The sequence below is a fragment of the Chlorocebus sabaeus genome, chromosome 22 (genome assembly GCF_047675955.1).
Source record: "Chlorocebus sabaeus isolate Y175 chromosome 22, mChlSab1.0.hap1, whole genome shotgun sequence".
Classification (NCBI taxonomy): Eukaryota; Metazoa; Chordata; class Mammalia; order Primates; family Cercopithecidae; genus Chlorocebus; species Chlorocebus sabaeus.
Window position 1 is genome coordinate 33,018,997 of NC_132925.1, and position 20,372 is coordinate 33,039,368.

A 20,372-nucleotide genomic window follows, 5' to 3' on the forward strand; every position below is an offset into this window, starting at 1 on the left:
GGCCCACGTGCTCTCAATGCACAGGAAAATAGCAGCTACCTTTCCATGCACTTGTCTGGAGTCCCTGCCTATTCAGAGAAGTGGCGTCTTACACGGAGTTAGCTTAGAGTTGGCACCAGAGATGAAGTCACTGTGAAACTAATGAAGCGAAACTTCCGTGGTCCTTCACTCACTGACAGAGGCCTCAGAAGGGCCTAATTTCGTATCTATTGTTTTCCATTCTTTTTTGGGCCTTCAAAACTGTATAAATTTCAGGTTTTAGAAAACCTGGGTCTGTCCCTGGTTGGCATATAAAGCAGAATCACACATGGTCCCTGTGCTCCTCGAAGGTCGCTGAGGAACGGCACACATTGGAGAGTAAACGTGCCTTTCAGTGAGTTCTGTGCAGTTTGTCCACAGTGTTAGAAAAAGATTACAGCTTCCCCAGCTGTGTCCTGATGAAGTACATAGTGATTTGCATTTGGGGACCTTGCAGTATGAGAATGCACGTGTTTAAACAGTGGATTCCATTCAGCTCAGCCGGAGGCCGGCTCTGAGATGCTCACTGTGAGAGACACTTGGGCCTGAGAACCATAGGGTGGGGCTGGGAGCATGGCAGATTCTTGTTTCCCATCTCATCCTCAGCCTCACAGTGCTCTTACTGAGGGCAAGCAGAAAGAAACATCTGTACCATTTAAATTGCCTCTCCGTTCCCTCACCTTTCTCTCCTTGCCAGCACACATAGTTAACTGTGCATTTGTTGTGTTGATGCTGCTGTTCTTCTGTGTTATCTCATTTCTTACTCATGACAGCTCCCTGCAGAAGAAGCCCTTGTTTCTGATAAGGACACCAAGCCCCAAGGGAATTCTGTAGCACGCCCCACTCCACCTAGGTTGAAAGACCCGGAATGGCTGTTTGATCCCATCTCCATGCTCTCTGGGACTGCCTCCTGGGGATGCTCTGCAGGACATCCTGGTCCACACGCCTTCTGTCCTTGCCCTCCTTGCCCCTCCAGGCTCCACCGCTGAGGCTGCCCGCATCATCTACCCGCTGGAGGCCCAAACCATCATCGTCACCAAAGGTCAGAGTCTCATTCTGGAGTGTGTGGCCAGTGGAATCCCACCCCCACGGGTCACCTGGGCCAAGGATGGGTCCAGTGTCGCCGGCTACAACAAGACGCGCTTCCTGCTGAGCAACCTCCTCATCGACACCACCAGCGAGGAGGACTCAGGCACCTACCGCTGCATGGCCGACAATGGGGTTGGGCAGCCTGGGGCAGCGGTCATCCTCTACAACGTCCAGGTGTTCGGTGAGTGTCTGCTGTGGACTGTCTTCTCCTTGGCCTTCTCTCTGGTCTGTGCAGCCTTTCTAGAAACGTAACCCAGGCTCACGGAGGGTTAGCGTCTTGTGAAAGGCCACATGCTGAGTGAGGAACAGAGGCAGGCTGAAGAGTCAGGGCTCTTTGGATCCCAGAGCAAGGGTACACAGTCCTGGAGCCCACCTGTCATGACTCTGATGGTGGAGACGTCGGACCTCTCCCTCCCTCTACTCTACCCATTAGGAAAAGCAACAGCCGAAGGGCAGGGGGAGCTGCTCCTAACTGCATCCCTCCCCGCCCATCTGGCCTGGGACAGAAAGCCCCAGTCCTTCTCACCCTGCTCTGCTTTCCTGGCAGAACCCCCTGAGGTCACCATGGAGCTGTCCCAGCTGGTCATCCCCTGGGGCCAGAGTGCCAAGCTCACCTGTGAGGTGCGCGGGAACCCTCCGCCCTCCGTGCTGTGGCTGAGGAATGCCACGCCCCTCATCTCCAGCCAGCGCCTCCAGCTCTCCCGCCGGGCCCTGCGTGTGCTCAGCATGGGGCCTGAGGACGAAGGCGTCTACCAGTGCATGGCCGAGAACGAGGTTGGGAGTGCCCACGCCGTGGTCCAGCTGCGAACCTCCAGGCCAAGTGAGTGTAACTCAGGGGTTTGAGATTCCAGGGGTTTGAGATTCTCATTTGAGAATCCATTTCTCAAATGGTATAGTTTCTCAAATATACCAGTATATAAGATAGAAAAAAGTAGCTTTTAGTTGTAAGTTCAAATTTATATGAACTTAATAAATCAGAAGTGCAGATTTTCACTAATGAAAATAATTCATTTAATTGTTGTATTTAAAAAAATATTTCTGTGGAACCCAGTTTGACAACCACTGCTCTAGTGCTTTGGTGAAGAAAAGCCAGTCTGTCCTCCTCAGCCAGCTTCATTCCGGTTGGGGCCTATGCCAACTGAGCAGTGACCATGCTTAGCCTGGGGAGAGGTAATATGGGGGTGCAGAGCAACGCGGCAAAGACCCTGCCCTTGAGAACTCCCCTATGGGGACGAAACTTACCAGGGAAACGACTTGAGAAAAATACAGCAATGAGTACAATACAATGCTAAGTCAGCATTATCAGGTGCCCGTATCCTGTGGTGGGGAAGGTCAGGTAGAGGAGACACAGGTGCTGGCAGATTCTGTAGAAACCTCCTGAAGGAAGCACTGCCCCTCCTGGCCTCAGACTCTCAGAGGACATTTCCAGTTGTGTTCATGTCTCATGTTCAGTAGCAAAAGGCCCACATGGTGCCGTGGTAAGATTCCACCATGAAGGGACATGTCTCCATCTCCAGCCTAGACCGAGAAGGAAGGCGCAGGGTTCCTGGGCCTCGAGAGGAAATTGAGTTAGTTCACGGGAGATGCACCTCACGTGGACTCAGGAGAAAAGCAGGCCACAGAGAGGTTTGCTTGCCATGCCCAAGCCACCCCTGAGCCCCTGGCCGGGCAGACCAGGCTGCTTTTTCCTTCTGGCAGGACAGGGACACCCGCGCTGTCTTCCATGGAGCCCGGCTGGGCAGCACAGAGTGGGTGGCGGTCGGGCTGATGGTGGGCCCAGTTGCCTCTCTGACTTCTTCCTGTTTTCTCCCCAGGAACAACAGCTCAGCAGGTAAACCAGGAGACTAACCTTTCCTTCTCCTTCCTGTTGGTCCTCCAGGCATAACCGCGAGGCTACGGCAGGATGCTGAGCCGGCTACTGGCACACCTCCTGCACCACCCTCCAAACCCAGCAGCCCTGAGCAGATGCTGAGGGGGGAACCGGCGCTCCCCAGACCCCCAACATCAGCACGGCCTGCTTCCCCGCAGTGTCCAGGAGAGAAGGGGCAGGGGGCTCCCGCCGAGGCTCCCATCATCCTCAGCTCGCCCCGCACCTCCAAGACCGACTCATATGAACTGGTGTGGCGGCCTCGGCATGAGGGCAGTGGCTGGGCACCGATCCTCTACTATGTGGTGAAACATCGCAAGGTATGGCCCTGGTGTGGGGCCGCTGCCTCCCCTGCACAGCCTTCCCAGCAAATCTGAGCAGAGTCACTGCCTCCTGGCCATTGAGTTCCTGAAGCCTGAACCAGTAATCCCCACCACTAATCAGGCCCTTCTGTCTCCTCCAGTGTCCATCCCTGCTGCCTCCCAGGGAGCTGGTTGTGAGATGGTCGTGTGGGACCCTGGAAGGCCCAGGAAAAAGCCTTGTGCGTGCATCCAGTACTAAGCTCTATGCACACATTTCCCAGAAGCTCACACTAGCTTGTAGTCCCTGAGGAGACAGTGAACAGTCTCCCTGGTAACCATCATCCTCCGTCGTTAGTTGTTGATGTTACATTTTGTTTTTTTATGAAAGTAAGCTGTGCTGGGTACATGCCTGCAGGAACCCTGGCACGGTAAGCCAGCTAGCCTAATGCCAGGAAAACAAATATTTGTGAACAAGTGTTTTCTCTGTAGGCTGTAAAATACCCCCTCAGTTCTCAGAATCTGTCATGGCTTGGGTTTGACAAGCAGGCATTTGAGCTCAAAGCACATCATGTTGTTCAGACCTCAGCTATTTCTCCTTGACAGAAGGAAGTCTGTCCAGGTGAATGTTTCAGGAGCTGTCAGGGAGGGAGTCTCGGGCTCTGACGGGATGCGGGGGCAGAGCCCAGCCAGGCCTATGCTCCTGTACACTGTGTCCTGTGAGGCAGGGCAGGGTCCCCAGGCAGCCACTCTCGCTGAAGGCTGTGCTCTTACTTACCCGGCAGGGATGAGGACATGAAATTCCCCATAAGAAAACATCCTTGAAAATGTTTCTGTTCACTCCAAGTATACGCCATTTTCTTTCTAAGCCCATTCGATAGTAGAAAACTATTATTCTTAAATGGATTTTTAAAAATTGTATTTGATAAATAATAGCATGTACATGCTGATTTTTATTATGCATTTATATTACTTTTGCTTATAAAAATGCTATGTGCACTTGATGGAAAGCATATGAATGTGGAATTAAAAGTATTTCTCCACTCCTCCCCACCTCCACAAACAAGCAAGAAAACAGAACCAAGCCTGCACAGTGGAGCGCGCTAGCTGTGCAGAAGCCGTTTCCCTGCTTTGGAGCCCTGGCCCCTGACTCCTTCTATTCTGTTCTTTCCCCTTACATGCTCTCCCAGAAGACCTTGGGTCAGGACAAGTCCACAGAGACCCTGGGGCTGTCAGAAAGACACCTAAGGCAGAGCACCCCCTATACCCCCTCTGCTGCCTCCCCAAAGGCAGGGGGACGGGGGGAGCAGTTTCTCATTAGCCCTCCACCTGCAGGCCTCTTCATAGGCAGCCAGCAAAGCGGGTGAATGAGTTTTTAACAAAAAGCAGCATTGTTCACATGTTGTAGGGCAGGGCTAGTCCTAATCCTATTTCCCCATGTAACTGGACACCTCCATCTCAGAGTTGTAGACAAAGATCAGGGCAGGCCAAACGCCCATGGTTCCCAGGAGACGAAACCCAGCATGAAAGCAAGAATAATATTTTTCAGGCCAATAGGTGGCCATGAGGCAGCCTTGCACAAGAGGCAGACTGGCAAAGGCCGTGCCGTGGTGATCCGGAAATGCCAGGCTCAGGCCACATTCACCCCCTCAGTGTGTGTGACAGTGACTAATTACCCTTCTATTTCTTATTTTCATTTCTGGGCCCGGTGGAAGTGTGAGGCCAGCGCTGGGAGGGCAGGGGTACATGGGGCGCAGGGGAAGTGAGAGTCCGGACAGGCCCCTGCTGCTTCTGGCTTCTCTTAGGCTCCAGCCTGGGGGCTCCTCAGCCTGGGGTTGCCAAGGCAGAAGTTCTGGCTTGAAAGCAGTTCCTCTCTTACGGAACTAACAAGTCTTAAAGATCCCCAAGAAAGAATTTGAAATAAAAAGTCAGCATTCGGGCTGTGTTTTTTCATCCGCCTTCTCTTGCTGGGGACTGGGAATCGTTCAGCTAATTTTCACTGTTTCACATGCGCGAAGCAAGTTTCATTTCCTGGTGCATCTGCAGACCTTGGGCTACTGTGTTTGGGTTTCCAGCACCACTGGGGAGTCTCAGTTTGTAAAAATGTCTCCCCTTGGAACAAATCCTGGAAGCCTGACAATGAGCCCAGACCATTCCTGTGCCTTGAATGGTACGTTTTGTTCAACTCTGGAATATTCTGCTCAGGGAGAAGAGCTTTTCCTTCCAGCTGTTTTCTTCCTTCGGCAAACCACAACTTGAGGCTCCAGCAGGCTCTCTGGGATGCAGAGCTGGCAGTAAAGTCTGTTGTCCCAAAAGGTAGGGCAGCTGAGATGAACAGCCTCTCAGCATCACCTGTTGGGGAGCCTGGAGCTCCCTTATTTTTTCCTTTAAAGAGCTAGGAATTTGAAGCTATTAAGGATTAATCCATCACAGTCACAATTCATCCACAGTTTTTAAGTTCTGAGCAAAGACTGAAGGCAGGAGCAGAAAAAAGAGGACTGAAATGATAGAAACCACACTGGGCTGAGGATGTGGGGAGGGGCCTCGAGGGGCCAGGAGTTTGTTGGGAATCTACTGTGCACCAAGCTCGCTGCGGGGCACTTTATACAACTTCTCTCATTGAATCTTCAGAATAACCTGAGAGAGTTTATTTGCCTCGTTGGTGAAATGCAAAGCTGAAGGGGTCAGAGGATTAGGGGACTTGCTCTGAGTTACACAACCAGGATTTGAACCCAGGACTTTGCATCCCAGACTCTTCTTCCCAGGATAGGGCGCAACGATGGGCATGCTCTTTGGAGTCAAGTCATAGTTTCGGTGCTCAGTAGCCATGTGGCCTTGAGCAAACTGCTCATTTCTCTAAACCTTAGTCTCCCTATTTGTGAAGTGGGAACAATATTAACACCAATCTCTTGGGCTATTTTGAGGAAAAGGAAGTAGCACCTATAAACTGCTTAGTTCCATGTGTAGCACAGAGTAAGCCCTTAGCAAATGTTGCTATTTCGTGGGTGCTGATACTTTCGTTATCTTTCTCATCATTGTGTCTCATTAGAATATAAACAGAGGGAACTGCGTTTTGTTTACCTACAGAAGGAGAAAGAAAGCAAAACATGGAGGTTCTTTGAAATACAGGGAGAAAAGGTCTTTGGAGGAGTTCTCAGCAATATCAGTCAGGCTATCTGACTTCCCCACTGAGGTTTCTTTGATGAGATCATTAGACAAGGGATCAGAGAGCCTGATGTGAATGTCCCAGTGAGGCTGGTGTCCCATAGCCAGGGGGGTCAGTCTGAGTCTGTGCCGCCCCAACCCCAACCTGGCCCATTGTCCTTCCCCTTCTCCTGCCCTCTTGGGCTCAGCACTGCTTTCCTTGCAAACTACAGCCCACCGTAGCCCGAGGCTGAGACACTAGTCCTTATACCAGCTACCTTCTCCAGCAGGTCACAAACTCCTCTGACAATTGGACCATCTCTGGCATTCCAGCCAACCAGCACCGCCTGACCCTCACCAGACTCGACCCCGGGAGCTTGTATGAAGTGGAGATGGCAGCTTACAACTGTGCAGGCGAGGGCCAGACAGCCATGGTCACCTTCCGAACTGGTGAGAGTCAAACGTTGCCCCTTGCTTAGGGTTTCCATGGGTCTAAGCAAGTTCCACTGGCCCAGGTAAGAATTCCTGCTCACCTTGCCCCAGCTGTTCACCTGAACTTCATCTTTCCTTCCAGCTACCACCTCCTTGTGGTTTGTGTGCTAGGCTGAGGTCCCAGCTCTCATCAGGAGAGTTGCCAGCCGGCCTCTCTGGCACCCCTTCGCCCCTCTCTCACACAGGGGCCAGCAGTAGTACCACAACAGAGCCAGTGTCGGCCGAGGCTGAGCCCACACCCTCAGTGCCCTGGATGCTTATTTGCATCACTTTGTCACGCCCCTCAGCAGAGTCTCAGGCAAAAAGGACTCTGTGGGAGGGAGATCTAATGCCTGCTCTCTCCCTTGCTGACCACAACCCATTTCCACCCAGGACGGCGGCCCAAACCCGAGATCATGGCCAGCAAGGAGCAGCAGATCCAGAGAGATGACCCTGGAGCCAGTCCCCAGAGCAGCAGCCAGCCCGACCACGGCCGCCTCTCCCGTAAGGCCCGAGCAGCAGGGACGGGACCCGCAGTCAGGACTGGAACTGCCTCAGAGGGCCTGTTCCCGTGGCTGAATGGGGTCTTGCTTCTGTAGGTCCAGGGTTTTTGTGACATTTTCTTGGCATCTCCCATTTAACCACAATGAGGAAATGTAGTTTGGAGCTTTTTAAATAAAAAGCTGGCATTGATGCTGGGCTTGCTGACTGGGTGCATCTAGAGAGCAGCAGAGGCCAGAGCGGTGGCCCTTGGGCCTCCACACTCTGGCTTTGCAGAAGGAGAGCATAAGGGGTCTTAGCTCACAGCCTTCGCCCAAGAGAGGGCAGCCCGGGCAGCCGTGGGGAGGTCTGACGTGAACACCAGTGGGTGGAGGGCTGTGGGGAGGCGTGGACCCGTCAGGAGCAGGCCAGGCCCAGTGGGCATCATCTCACCCTGCTTCCTTCCTTACTGGGTGCGGTCTTTCCCAGCCCCAGAAGCTCCCGACAGGCCCACCATCTCCATGGCCTCCGAGACCTCAGTGTACGTGACCTGGATTCCCCGTGGGAATGGTGGGTTCCCGATCCAGTCCTTCCGTGTGGAGTACAAGAAGCTAAAGAAAGTGGGAGACTGGATTCTGGCCACCAGCGCCATCCCCCCGTCGCGGCTGTCCGTGGAGATCACAGGCCTAGAGAAAGGTAGGGGCCTGGCCATGCTGTGGCCTTGGCCTGATCCCCCAGCTGCCCCTGACCACCTGGAGGAGGATGACGAGCCTGGGATCCCCTTCTCTCGGCCCAGGCCCCCGCCCACCAGATGGTGGTTACCACAGTCCTACAAGTCTTCCGCCTCCCTCCAGAAGAGCATCCAGAGCCATCTTCCCCGCAGCCTGGCTCTGAAAATGGCGGGTGTTCTTGTGAGGCCTTTGAGAACTTGCTTTGGGGAAGGGCTGCCCAGAAGACCCTCCAGGTCCTGGGCCTTGAAAGGCCACGGGAGAATCAGAAGGTGTTTCCCAGCTCCTGAGTTCAGTGAGTGTCCCTCTCACCAGGCACCTCCTACAAGTTTCGAGTCCGGGCTCTGAACATGCTGGGGGAGAGCGAGCCCAGCGCCCCCTCTCGGCCCTACGTGGTGTCCGGCTACAGTGGCCGCGTGTACGAGAGGCCCGTGGCAGGTCCCTACATCACCTTCACGGACGCGGTCAATGAGACCACCATCATGCTCAAGTGGATGGTAAGCGGGCCTGGCCGTGGACTGCAGCGGAAGACGGCCTCCCCTAAACGCCCTTCCCTGTGAGCCTGGGGATTAGACTCCCCCAAACTGGGCACCTGAAAGCTTCATCAGTGGAATTTGGAAGGCTCTTAGTGGCTGGAGCTGCTCTAGTGGTCTCCTGTTGATTCTGGTGCCTTGACCTGGTAGACCTCTCCCTCCTTCCTGCCCTTCCCCTGATACCACCGGGGATCCCAGCACAATTGTTCAGGGCCCCTTCTCAGCCACAGGGGCCCTCACATGTCCAGGGAGATCAGAAGCAATTGAAGTCTTTGGAGAAATGGCAGTTTGTTTCTTCTCTTCAAAAGCTTAGGGACGTCTAGGCTAAATAAAATAATGAATGATCTTCACAACATTTTTCAGAGAACCTCAGGGATATCATTAGAAATCTTTGCCAGGGGCCCCAAGTGAAATTCAGACTCTGGACTGGGGTGGAAGCTTCATACACCAGTGGTTTTGCTTTGATGATGTTTTCTCTGCCCATTGTCAACTTGTTTCTTCTCCATTCCCTATAGTACATCCCAGCAAGTAACAACAACACCCCAATCCATGGCTTCTATATCTATTATCGACCCACAGACAGTGACAATGATAGTGATTACAAGAAGGATATGGTGGAAGGTGAGACACAATTCTGTGTTTATAGCTTCTGTGTGCTATAATTTCCTCCCTGGGATGGGGGACAAGGTGTTGGTGAAATCTGGCGAAGCATAAACCTGCATCTGGTGTGACACAAAGCTCTGAGCTCCATGTCATTGACTCATTCATAATACCCTTGAAGCTATCAACTTCATGAATCCACATGGTGATGGGACAACATGGGTGGACACCCAGAACATTTCCTCCAGCGTTCCTCCATACACCACCCCTGTGCCAGTCAGTGGCATCCTTCCCCACACACTGCCCCAGCTGAGTCTAACTATGAGATTGGGATCAAGAAAACCATGTGCACATTGCCATGCACCATTCTCTGACTCTCTTTCCCAGGGGACAGGTACTGGCACTCCATCAGCCACCTGCAGCCAGAGACCTCCTACGACATTAAGATGCAGTGCTTCAATGAAGGAGGGGAGAGCGAGTTCAGCAACGTGATGATCTGTGAGACCAAAGGTGAAGCTCTTTGGGTTCTCTCTCCTGTCTTGGTGTTCCAGCAAGGGAAGGCAAAGTCACCATTCCCTGTGCGGTGCTGGGTCTCTTTTCCAGGAAGACTGTTTTCCATATAACCTCAGACTTGGTCATGTTTCACTCTCTACTCATTTGTCTGTGCCTAATACTAAATAGGCTATCATGACACCTTCAAGGAACTTGGTAATTAACTCATCCATGAAATCACGGGATACACCTCATTCTTAAGTTGGGAACTTCCTATAAATACTTTATTCCAGCAATGATATTTGGTGCTTCCATGGGTTGGTTTATTTAACTGAACTACAATCCCATGAGATGGGAAAGGAAGTGGGCATGAGGAAGCTGCATACTTTAGCCAAGGCCATGCAGCCAGTTAGGGGTAGAGCACGCTTTGGGCCGGGATTACCTTAACTACAAGACCAGATCCTTTCTATTGCACTTAAAACATGTTAAACGTAGTCACATAATAACTTGTTAATATTTGCACATTGGTCAGATGGAGAGATAGCATTATCTCCATTTTGCAGGTACTGAAAGTAAGATAAAGCAGTTGTATTGCGAAGAACATAATCAAGAAAGGATCACAAAGGAATAGGAATAGGGACAGAACAACACATTTTCCTCTCATCAAGGCAACAGCATTCTCTCTTCGGCTTCACTGGCTTTCAGTCATTCAGCAGATCCTCCCTGAGGCCTCTGTGTCTCTCCCTGCCCTCTTCCGTCATGCACACCGGAGGGAGGGCGGATACATGCACAGCCCAGAATCCTGGATCACCTGGTACAGGGAGTGCCCAGAGGGAGGAGGAGGCTTCATAAAGCCTTCACACTGGTCTGCTGGAAGACTGAATCTCAGGCCAGGATGAGGAGAGAGTGGCCTGGGGGACAAGGCTGGACATAGCGCCAGACGGTTGGAGTGTCAGGTACTGAGAAGGAGGTTATGGGAGTGAATGCCCAGGAAAGAGGCCACTGAGGATACTGTGAGATGAGCCGGTGCAGCCAGGGAGAGCGGGGGCCACGTGAGGCTGTGAGGTGGGGGAGGACTGTCAGTGGATTTGTCTGCTGAGATGGGTTCTTGGTGACTGCAGGGAATGGGCTGAGGGTTGAGAACTGGGGCTCTAAAGTAAAGAGAAGGGACGGGTTTGAGTCTCTTTTCTAAGGAGGTGTCCGTGGGACCAGGGACTGCTTGCGCACTAGGGCTGGGAGACAGTGAAAGGAGTTTCCAGCTGGAAGTACTGCCACTTATTAAAATGGCAACAGCAAGAAGAGAAACAGATTTCATGAGAAAGGAACAAGGTAAAACCACTTGGAGGCTTACCGAGTGTTTGGCTCTTTAGAGACATTGAAATGAAGTGTCTGATAGGAAGCAGGGCTCCTGCCCCAGGGAGGGGGTCCAGGTGGGGAGATTCGTTCGGGGGTCTTTAGGATATAGGTGGAAGTCATGGGACTAGGTGAGAATATACAGAGAGTACAGACAGAGGGGAGCCAGGAAGGCCTCCCAGTGTCTGCGGAGGCAGACGGTACAGAGAGGGAAGGAGAGGCGTACAGAGCAGCAGAGAGGTGGGGAACATCAGGGGACAGAGTCCGAAAGCCGGGGGAGAAGACGGCCACTAGGGCCAGCAGGGTCAGCTGCACCTCCTAATACTCAGCAAAGTTGAAGTGAGGAGCTGATGGCCTTGACTCCACCTCTGAATTGGCATCTCACATGTACTGTGTGTCCTCGTGAGTCCCGGAACACCCGTCCTCCTGTTGTGATCCATGCTAATACGTAGTACTTTGTGTCTCATTCCACCAGCAGGTCGCACACTCTTGGGTGTGGGTAAATTCTTCCATTCCCAATTCTTTTTCTGGCTTCCTGCATTTTAAATATTTTCTTCCAAAAGTTCACGAGCTCTTCCCAAAAGCACTACACCACTTCTGCTGGAAGTACCTGGTCCAACTCTGGTGCATGGCTCACAGACATCTCAGGCTCTGCTTTGAAATGTAAGGGTCAGGTCTCTGCCACACCACCAGATTTCACATTAGATGCCAATTTCATGCTGAGTGTGGACGCCATTCAAATAAGAGATTTTGAGGCCCAATCTAGTGCGTTTGACCCCACTTCCCACACCCAAGGAATGGGGGTAGTTTTTTTTTCTATTTGTTGTGAAGGAAATATCAAGGAAACATATGCTGAAGTGAGTTTTGTCCACAATACAGCTCGGAAGTCTTCTGGCCAGCCTGGTCGACTGCCACCCCCGACTCTGGCCCCACCACAGCCGCCCCCTCCTGAAACCATAGAGCGGCCGGTGGGCACTGGGGCCATGGTGGCTCGCTCCAGTGACCTGCCCTATCTGATTGTCGGGGTCGTCCTGGGCTCCATCGTTCTCATCATCGTTACCTTCATCCCCTTCTGCTTGTGGAGGGCCTGGTCTAAGCAAAGTGAGTGACGCTTTCAGTGGGAGGAGCCTGGGCGGGAAATGGGGGCTCCACTACGGAGGCCTGTGCCTAGGTCTGCGTCCACAGAAAGCTCAAGCCCGAGTCCCCCAAAGGTCTCTGAGGTCAAAGAACACCTGACGACTGGACCCCTCCCCCGAGCTAACAGACCTCAGCTTGGGGAGGAGGAAGGAGGGAAAGTTGGGCTCTTCTCTGCACCTTTGGAGCTCGGGACCTATGCAGTGCTACCTTCTTGTGTCCGAAGCTGTTCCTCTGACCGCATGTTCCTACTTTGAGTCCATCCTGCCTGTTCGCTGCGTGCGGAGCTGCCTTCAGCTTTCCCCTCTATCCTGGAATCTTCCAGTCACTAATTTCTGCTTCAGATGGCAGGACATCTGGTCAGCCTGCCTCCTCTAAATATTGCTGCTTCTTTTCACTCGCCACTTCCTGCCCCCAAGCCCTGGACCCTGTATCTCCCCACCCTTCTCCCGGCAGAAGAGTCTAGGTGTCGGGTAGAAGTGGGCACACGAAGGAGACTCTAAGAGAAAATGTTCTCCATCTCCTGGGCACTGTCAACTCTCTGCCTACATCCTTCGACCCTCTGTGGCCAGGAGCTCCTGACGGCTTTTCCAACCCGTCCCAGGCTCCCTTGGCCTAAGCACACCTTTGTTTTCCTATCCTTCTAGAACATACAACAGACCTGGGTTTTCCCCGTAGTGCCCTTCCACCTTCCTCCTGCCCATATACTATGGTGCCATTGGGAGGACTCCCAGGCCACCAGACCAGCGGACAGCGCTACCTCAGTGGCATCAGTGGACGGGCCTGTGCTAACGGGATCCACATGAATAGGGGCTGCCCCGCGGCTGCAGTGGGCTACCCGGGCATGAAGCCGCAGCAGCACTGCCCAGGCGAGCTTCAGCAGGTAGTGCACTCTTGGGTGTGGATGGCAGGTATGGGACACCCAGGAGGGAGTGACTGGGCTGCCTTGGGGGACCTCCTCCCTCCTAGGGCCTCAGCCCGGACTGCTGGGCCGGGCTTTGTTTAGTCAGGAGCAGATGCTCCTGTTGATCAGTGAACACTGGAAAGTTACCTGGACTCCCCGGTGTGGCCGTCTCATTACTCTTCCTTTTGAGCAGCAGAATGACACCAGCCGCCTGCTGAGGCGGACCCATCTTGGCAATGGATATGACCCCCAAAGTCACCAGATCACCAGGTAACCAGGCTTCTCCCCTTTTACTCCCAAGCCCCACAGCCTCACTTTCCCTTTAGCTCCTCAAATCCAAGGCCAGTCACTGAGAGCCAAGCAGTAGTGCTGTACTCAGGGGTCCCCGGAACTGACAGTCATGCTCCTCTGAGCCGTTGCCCTAATAGGCAGTTGTTTCATTTGCAATTGCGGTGCCCTTTCTGCCTGGGGGCATGGGTTGGCATCTCGGAATCCTCCCTTACTAGGCAGATCAGAAGCACTCACCACAACTGACTTTGCCCATGGGCCCCTGGACACCTGACCTCACATCCTCCCACATGGAATAAAATGGAAATGGACTAGAATGATCAGTGAAAATGATGGTGTGGTGCCTCTTGATGTTCAAAGGGGAAAGCAGTCTTTGCCCCATCTGAGCTCTCACCAGCTCTGATACCCTCAGACAGGGAGACAGCCAGCAGGGGGTGGGGCGACAGGCCTACCCTGCCCGGCCCCACCTCCCCATCTGGGCTTGTGCACTGCAGGGATCCCGAGTCTAGCCCGGACGAGGGCTCTTTCTTATACACCCTGCCCGATGACTCCACTCACCAGCTGCTGCAGCCCCACCACGACTGCTGCCAACGCCGGGAGCAGCCTGCTGCTGTGGGCCAGTCAGGGATGAGGAGAGCCCCCAACAGTCTCGGCCTAGAAGCAATGTGGGATCCTCCATTTCACTCAGGTTGGTGGCAGGAGCAGGGCAGGGAAATGGAACAGGCTGGGGGTGACAGGAGGGAGGCATCCACAAGCCAGTAGTGACAGTCTGCAAAGGGGGGGCTTGGTAAGGAGCCTGCCACAGCATTGATGTGGGAGGGATGGGGCATCGAGGGTGGCTGGCCACTTTCCTTCACTGCTGAAGGCCCAGTAGGTCTGTGGGATGTCCAGGTGGGTTCTACTCCAACGCGATAAGCTGCGGTCCTCAGCCTCTGAGAAAAAGGCCATTTCTCCATTTCAGAGGAAAAAGCCCTTTTTGGTCTCTGCATTTCAAGGCCATTCACAAATACCATTTGCTGCTCATCACACTAAGAGGCATTCTCTAATCATTCTGAAATGCCTTGCTTTGTTGAGGCTTGTCTCTTAATTAAGGAATAAGGTTGCCTCAATCATTAAGGAGCCAAATTCTTATAAACCTCATCATCATAACTCTTTGTACTTCCACAGAACTTTTTCTCCAAGGAGTTCGGGGCCATTCGCACTAAGCCCATCCCATTGTCTCCCTCCATGCTAGTCTCCTTGGAAATCAGTGGATACTTGGTGTCCTCACCAAGTATCCACTCACGTTTCTTAGCTTCTCTGTGTGCATGCCCACGTATAGGCAGATCCTGGACCCTGTCTCTAGGAGATTAAAGTTAAAAGATGCTGGGTCCTAAAGCTTGACCCAGCGTCATTTAAACTGGACCGTGTCCGTCCGGGGGGACTGGATTGTGAGTGGGATGGTTGTAACCAGAAGCCATAGCAAAGCGTGGACTAGCAGCCTAAACACAGAGCAGGGCTTCCTTCTGCGTTTCACGGGCTCTACTGACTTCATGTGCTCCTGCGGTGTGGGCTCAGTGCTGGGGTCTCTGCGGTCCCAGCATGAGTGGGAAATGGGTGCAAGTGGCCCTCCCTGTTTCGATGAGAGACCTCGGAAGGAACCGAAGTGCCCTTGTCTCGGTGGTTTCTGTCCCCTTTCCAGAGCCAGTGTAACCACCTCCACCACAGATAGAGATTGGCCCAGTGTCACTGGGTGTTGGCTCCTCGGTCAGTCTGGATTTTAATGGTTCCTACTCTTTCTTCCCTCAGGGCCCCCATGCTGCTTGGGCCTTGTACCAGTTGAAGAGGTGGACAGTTCTGACTCCTGCCAAGTGGGTGGAGGAGACTGGTGTCCCCAGCACCCCACAGGGGCCTGCGTAGGACAGGAACCTGGAATGCAGCTCTCCCCGGGGCCACCGGTGTGTGTGTCTTTTGAAACATCACTTCCCACAATTTAGGCAGAATCCAATATCCCAGAAAGACTATATATATATATATATATTTTTTTTTTTTTTTAAAGAAGAGACAGAGAAAATTGGTATTTATTTTTCTATTATAGCCATATTTATATATTTATGCACTTGTAAATAATGTATATGTTTTATAATTCTGGAGAGACATAAGGAATCCTACCTGTTGAGGTTGGAGAGGGAAAAGAAAGAAGCCGCCACCTAACAGGAGTCCCCCAAGAAAGCACCGCACAGGCTGGCACGGGACAGACTCCTAACCTGGGGCCTCTGCAGTGGCAGACGAGGCTGCTGGAGGCCCACAGATAAGCTGGCAAGAGGAAGGATCCCAGGCACATGGTTCCTCACAACCACGAGGTTGAAAAGCAAGGGTCACGGTATCACAGCCTGGAGATACCCACACAGATGGCTGGATCCGGTGCTACTGGAAACATTTTCCTAAGATGCCCATGAGAACAGACCAAGATGTGTACAGCACTATGAGCATTAAAAAACCTTCCAGAATCAATAATCCGTGGCAACATATCTCTGTAAAAACAAACACTGTAACTTCTAAATAAATGTTTAGTCTTCCCTGTAACCTTCAACTGAGTCATGTGTGAGTCAGCATTTTCTTTAGATGTTAGAATTCAGTCTCTGAGTATTTGAAGAAGATACCCACTTACAATATTTTCAGGTCCTTCAGAAATGAGATCTGGAAAAGGTAGCAAAGGTTTCTCTTTTTTGTTTTTTAAAACAGTGAATGTCAGTTGCGCTTGGATTCATACAGAACACATTACTGTTTCGTCCACAAGGGAACCGTTGTACAACAGACCAGGAAAAACAGATTCACAGTTCTCTTACCAACTGGACTTGAGATGAATTTTAGGTCATATTGAAGACATAAACCTAATCTTTTTTATATAGGTGTGTGTTGAAGACCAAATATTTTCTCCAAAATACGATAGCTAAGTGCTATGCCACACATGGACATACGGTGTGTGATAAATTCACTTGGTGACTTCCCTTCTTTCCAAAGATACACCAACATTGCCAGAGTAGTTGACTCACTAGTTTAAAATCAACATTTACATACCGTTGTCCAACCAAAGGATCAACCATAGATTCTTTTTTTAATTGAAATTTTAAAATCTTTAATATGTGGAAGTGGAACTAGATGGAGACTGATGCTTGCAAATGAAAACCTTACTACACTTTTGAGTTTTGGGGCTGGAGAGGGTGGGGGGGAGGGCTGTATTTTCTAGATTTCAGTAAAATTGAGTTACAGATGAAATGCCACTTGAGACAATCTCATTAAGTGGGGGCCAGACCCTGGCTTCTAAACCAGAAGAATTCGATAAACAGGGTCCTAGGGAAGCCTGGGACATTGAGTCACTCTGACTGTTTAGGGCAAGTGCATCCTCTGCTGGCCAAAATAAGTATAGCACCTGCTATTCCTCAGACTTCTGCATCCTTTTTCCATCAACAGCTCAACGTCAGAGAGAACTTCTTGTGGAAATGCAGCGTGGTTTTCAGGAAAGCAGTATTTTAAAAATATTTTTTAAAAAGAAGGACTGTAAGGAACAGGTAAATGATAGGAAATGAGAAGCAGAGCAGGGAAGAGAAGAGAAAAAATAAGAGACTGTGATTTCAGACAACCTGGCATCACGGCCCAGAGCTCACTTCTGGAGTGGGTAGAGCTAAGGCTCTCAGTCATTGCTTTGCTATCCAGAGGCCTCCCAATCTGAGCTGTAACTCACCTTCTAGCCACACTGGTTTTTTACGTTTTTCCTTTTTTTCTCCTTGATGATCTAAGATAGTTGAAAAATGAATTTTGGTGAGCTTTTCTGAAGTGACATGTGAAACATCTGCTTTCTGCACAGCACTGGAATCATAGCTCTCAATGGTTTTAGCTCTAAAGAAATGTTTAGCGCATGGCTCACAGACCTCCCTAAGTGGGGAGCCCGCTGTGGTAGGACAGGCTGGCTGGCAGGCATGAGCAACTCCTTTATTCTGAAGTCGTGAGAGAGGGGCTGGACTCTGCGGTGTCTTTTTCTTCTAATGCTGAGATTGATCATCGGTGATACTATGGATGAGAGTTCAGAATAGCCAAGTTATATGAACAATTGACCCACAAGTAACTCAGTGTAGGCTGATTTTTGGCCTCACCCTCAGAGGTGAGGCTGCTCCTCTGGGAGCACAGCAGGAGGCAGGAAAGTGTGCCAGGGGCAGGACAGCTTCCCAGCCACCCACCCATGCCACACCTTGCTGGTCTACTTGGGTTTGAAGCTTAACTTCCCAAAGATTCAGGTGCTCTAACTTAACTACAGATTTAAGACTAAGCCTGGAATCAAGTTGAAATGAACCTAAAGCTATCAACGTATTTTGTCCAATTCAGAATAAAGTAATTGAGTGTTAACTGTCTTGTCAATTCCGCAAACATGCGGAATGAAGCCCTGAATATTGCAGAATTAACTAGTGATTTAGTCTAGCTCAGTTTGGGAATAATTATCCCGATTAGTTTTCCTCTCAGTTGAAATGCGCAGTGAATCCTGACGTGGCTCTTCCATAGACTCTAGGTTCACTCTTGCTGCAATCAGAATCAGAATTTCAGAATGGGAAGGAATCCATTCTACCAATCCTTCATTTGTCAGGTAATAAGGCCCAGGAAGATAACATAACTTCTCCTGATTCTCTTACGAAGGGGATGGTATCGCCTCTAGACCTTTCTCAGAGACCAGCCACTCTCTCTAGGTAGCTGCTGCTTGCAGCCGCCAGCCCCTACGAAGGCCCCCGTAACCCTCACCTGACATTTACACCCTGTTCAGCCCCCTCCCACATCACATAGGGTCAGCCTGTAACCCATATGACAATAGTGACGGTATGTCACTTCTGGGTTTGGGCTGTAAAAGACTGTGGCTCTTGTGTGCGTCATTCTCTCTTGCTCTCTGCCTCACTCTTGGATCACTTGCTCTGGGAGAAGTCATGTCCTGAGAAGCCCTATGGAGAGGCCCACATGGCGAGGAACTGAAGCCCTGCCTAATGGCCAAGGGAGTGAATTTGTTAGTAGCCCCTCCAGCTCCAGCCAAGCTTCAGATGGCTGAAGCCCCAGCTCCTAGTGTGACTGCAACTCCACGAGAGACCCTGAGCCAGAACACCCAGCCAAACTGTCCCCAGATTCCTGGACCTCAGAAACCCTCTCACTCCTGGGTCAGATCATAAGTTTGTTGTTTCAAGCTAAGTTTGGGGTAATTTTTTACCACAATAAATAAGGCACTCAGGGCTATGACTTGCATAGTTTTAAAAATACTCAAAAGGCACACATGGTTTAGGATATACAACAAAGAAAGTGATTTTTTAAAAATAAGTGGGTGCTCTTCAGTAGAGAAGTGACTACATCAGAAATTAATGGTGACAAGTGAAAACAATAAGGTATTCTGACCTCTTAAATAGGAATATGAAGGAATCTTAGGAAGAAAATAGGCCAAGTTGCCACCTCTAAGAATATTCTGATATACAAAGAAAGCAAGTCCTGTATCTAATTTTGGGGGGCAGATTAGCAGGTTAATCACAGGTGAGGAAGACTTGGCATTGCTGAGTTCCCTTCTATATTTATGCAATGTTCCCTTCTTCACCCACCCTTCTCGGTGACCAGCTTATCCTGGAACAGCCTCAATGGAGTTGCTCATTAATACAAAGGTCTTAATCTAAAGAGCTATGCTCTGTTACTAACAGGATTCCAAATGTCAGTGAGATTATCCTTCAGTGGTTACAGCCATGAGCTTCCATGAGCACTTACCCCCAAACCAAAAGGATGCTCTTAAATTAGTTTAAAATGTTATGCGTAATCAAAAGTGATTGTGAAAGATGATCTCTAAGGTAAATCTATTTCATTGTCTCCTCGTCTATATCAAAACCAGCAAATGGCCCAAGTAAAACCTGAAGAAAATGGCAGAGGACATGAGAAACTATGGGGAAAACTTAGAATTCTGATGGAGTTGCAGAATCTTTAGAGAAAAGCCTCCTTATTGACTGTTTTATTAAGCACACCCCTCTGGTCCACTCATAACTGAGGAGTCTACAAAAACTGGGCTATCCAAGAAGGCTGGTTATTTTCCTGCTTTCTGCCAACCCAAAGCAAACCGCTCTGCCGTATCTGTTTGTATTTCCTGACTCCCGAGCCCTCAAATAACTGCTTTATGAAGTCAACAATGCCAAAACTGAAAGTTGCAATTCTGCTCTAAGATATAGTTGGCAAAATGTCTTTTTCTCCTGCATCCTCTCAGAGAACACTTAATGACATCTAAGTTTATTTTCTAAGGATCAAGAAAACAAAGTTTTCTCACGAATTGCTGAATGATAGTTTTTCTTGCCAATGGCTAAAAATTCAGCATACCCCCGAATCGAATTTTCCTAAAACAAAATATATTACAGATGATTTACAGCAATCATGAAACAGCCTTCTGAGACTTCATATTCAATCTAGTGGGTTCAAAACATCTAAAATGATTCCGTTTCATAACAGAGGTTGGGTGCTACATTGGGTTCTAAGATAACCAAATTGTAGAGAGATTCTTAAAGCTATGTGACTGGATCTGGTTTTAGACTTTCAAACAAGTTAACTTTAAAGTAATAAGATTGTTGGAGGTGACGAGGAGACAGAACTTCGGGTGAGTTATGTCAGAAATCTTGCATGGGTTTGCAAAAACAGCAAACTCAAAGGTCCGCGGGCTGCATCTCTTTCTCTTGTGGAGACCGAATCGGGGGGAGGATAAGACCACCTTTCCTACGCAAAAGAGCAATCTCCTCCTTTAAGGCTGAAATCCTTTCCGCCTGGAGTTGGATCAATTCAGTGACCTCCTCTCTTGCCACAACATCTGCTTCCCGAAGGCTCTGGAAGGCATTGCCCTGTTGAAAGAAAACAGCTCCCTGTTGAAGCATCATTTGGCATGTGAAAAACCTCATGCCTTTATACTGTGTATCTGTGATGAGTGCTGGCCTGACAGTC

The 20,372-nt window shown here is 50.5% G+C and overlaps 2 protein-coding genes across 20 annotated transcripts in view; one reads left to right on the forward strand and one right to left on the reverse strand.

Moving 5' to 3' along the window:
- The window catches only part of BOC (BOC cell adhesion associated, oncogene regulated), a 256,300-nt gene extending 240,328 nt beyond the window's left edge, over window positions 1-15,972 (forward strand). For 5 of the 12 annotated variants that reach the window (XM_038003333.2, XM_038003335.2, XM_038003334.2 and 2 more), the window contains 14 exons: window positions 995-1,288; window positions 1,655-1,927; window positions 2,987-3,294; window positions 6,705-6,867; window positions 7,282-7,392; window positions 7,858-8,064; window positions 8,412-8,593; window positions 9,145-9,250; window positions 9,617-9,739; window positions 11,954-12,175; window positions 12,856-13,091; window positions 13,306-13,382; window positions 13,895-14,088; window positions 15,189-15,430. In XM_038003333.2, coding sequence (XP_037859261.2) covers window positions 995-1,288; window positions 1,655-1,927; window positions 2,987-3,294; window positions 6,705-6,867; window positions 7,282-7,392; window positions 7,858-8,064; window positions 8,412-8,593; window positions 9,145-9,250; window positions 9,617-9,739; window positions 11,954-12,175; window positions 12,856-13,091; window positions 13,306-13,382; window positions 13,895-14,088; window positions 15,189-15,376 — 2,684 coding nt within the window. In that variant the 3' untranslated portion in view covers window positions 15,377-15,430. Of the gene's footprint in view, window positions 1-994; window positions 1,289-1,654; window positions 1,928-2,986; window positions 3,295-6,704; window positions 6,868-7,281; window positions 7,393-7,857; window positions 8,065-8,411; window positions 8,594-9,144; window positions 9,251-9,616; window positions 11,786-11,953; window positions 12,176-12,855; window positions 13,092-13,305; window positions 13,387-13,894; window positions 14,089-15,188 lie in introns of those variants that run through there. The other 7 variants (XM_038003339.2, XM_073009726.1, XM_038003338.2 and 4 more) reach the window with 4 other exon arrangements.
- The window catches only part of CFAP44 (cilia and flagella associated protein 44), a 140,101-nt gene continuing 135,188 nt past the window's right edge, over window positions 15,460-20,372 (reverse strand). For all 8 annotated transcript variants that reach the window (XM_007985799.3, XM_007985797.3, XM_038003328.2 and 5 more), the window contains one exon: window positions 15,460-20,272. In XM_007985799.3, coding sequence (XP_007983990.2) covers window positions 20,081-20,272 — 192 coding nt within the window. In that variant the 3' untranslated portion in view covers window positions 15,460-20,080. The remainder of the gene's footprint in view (window positions 20,273-20,372) is intronic.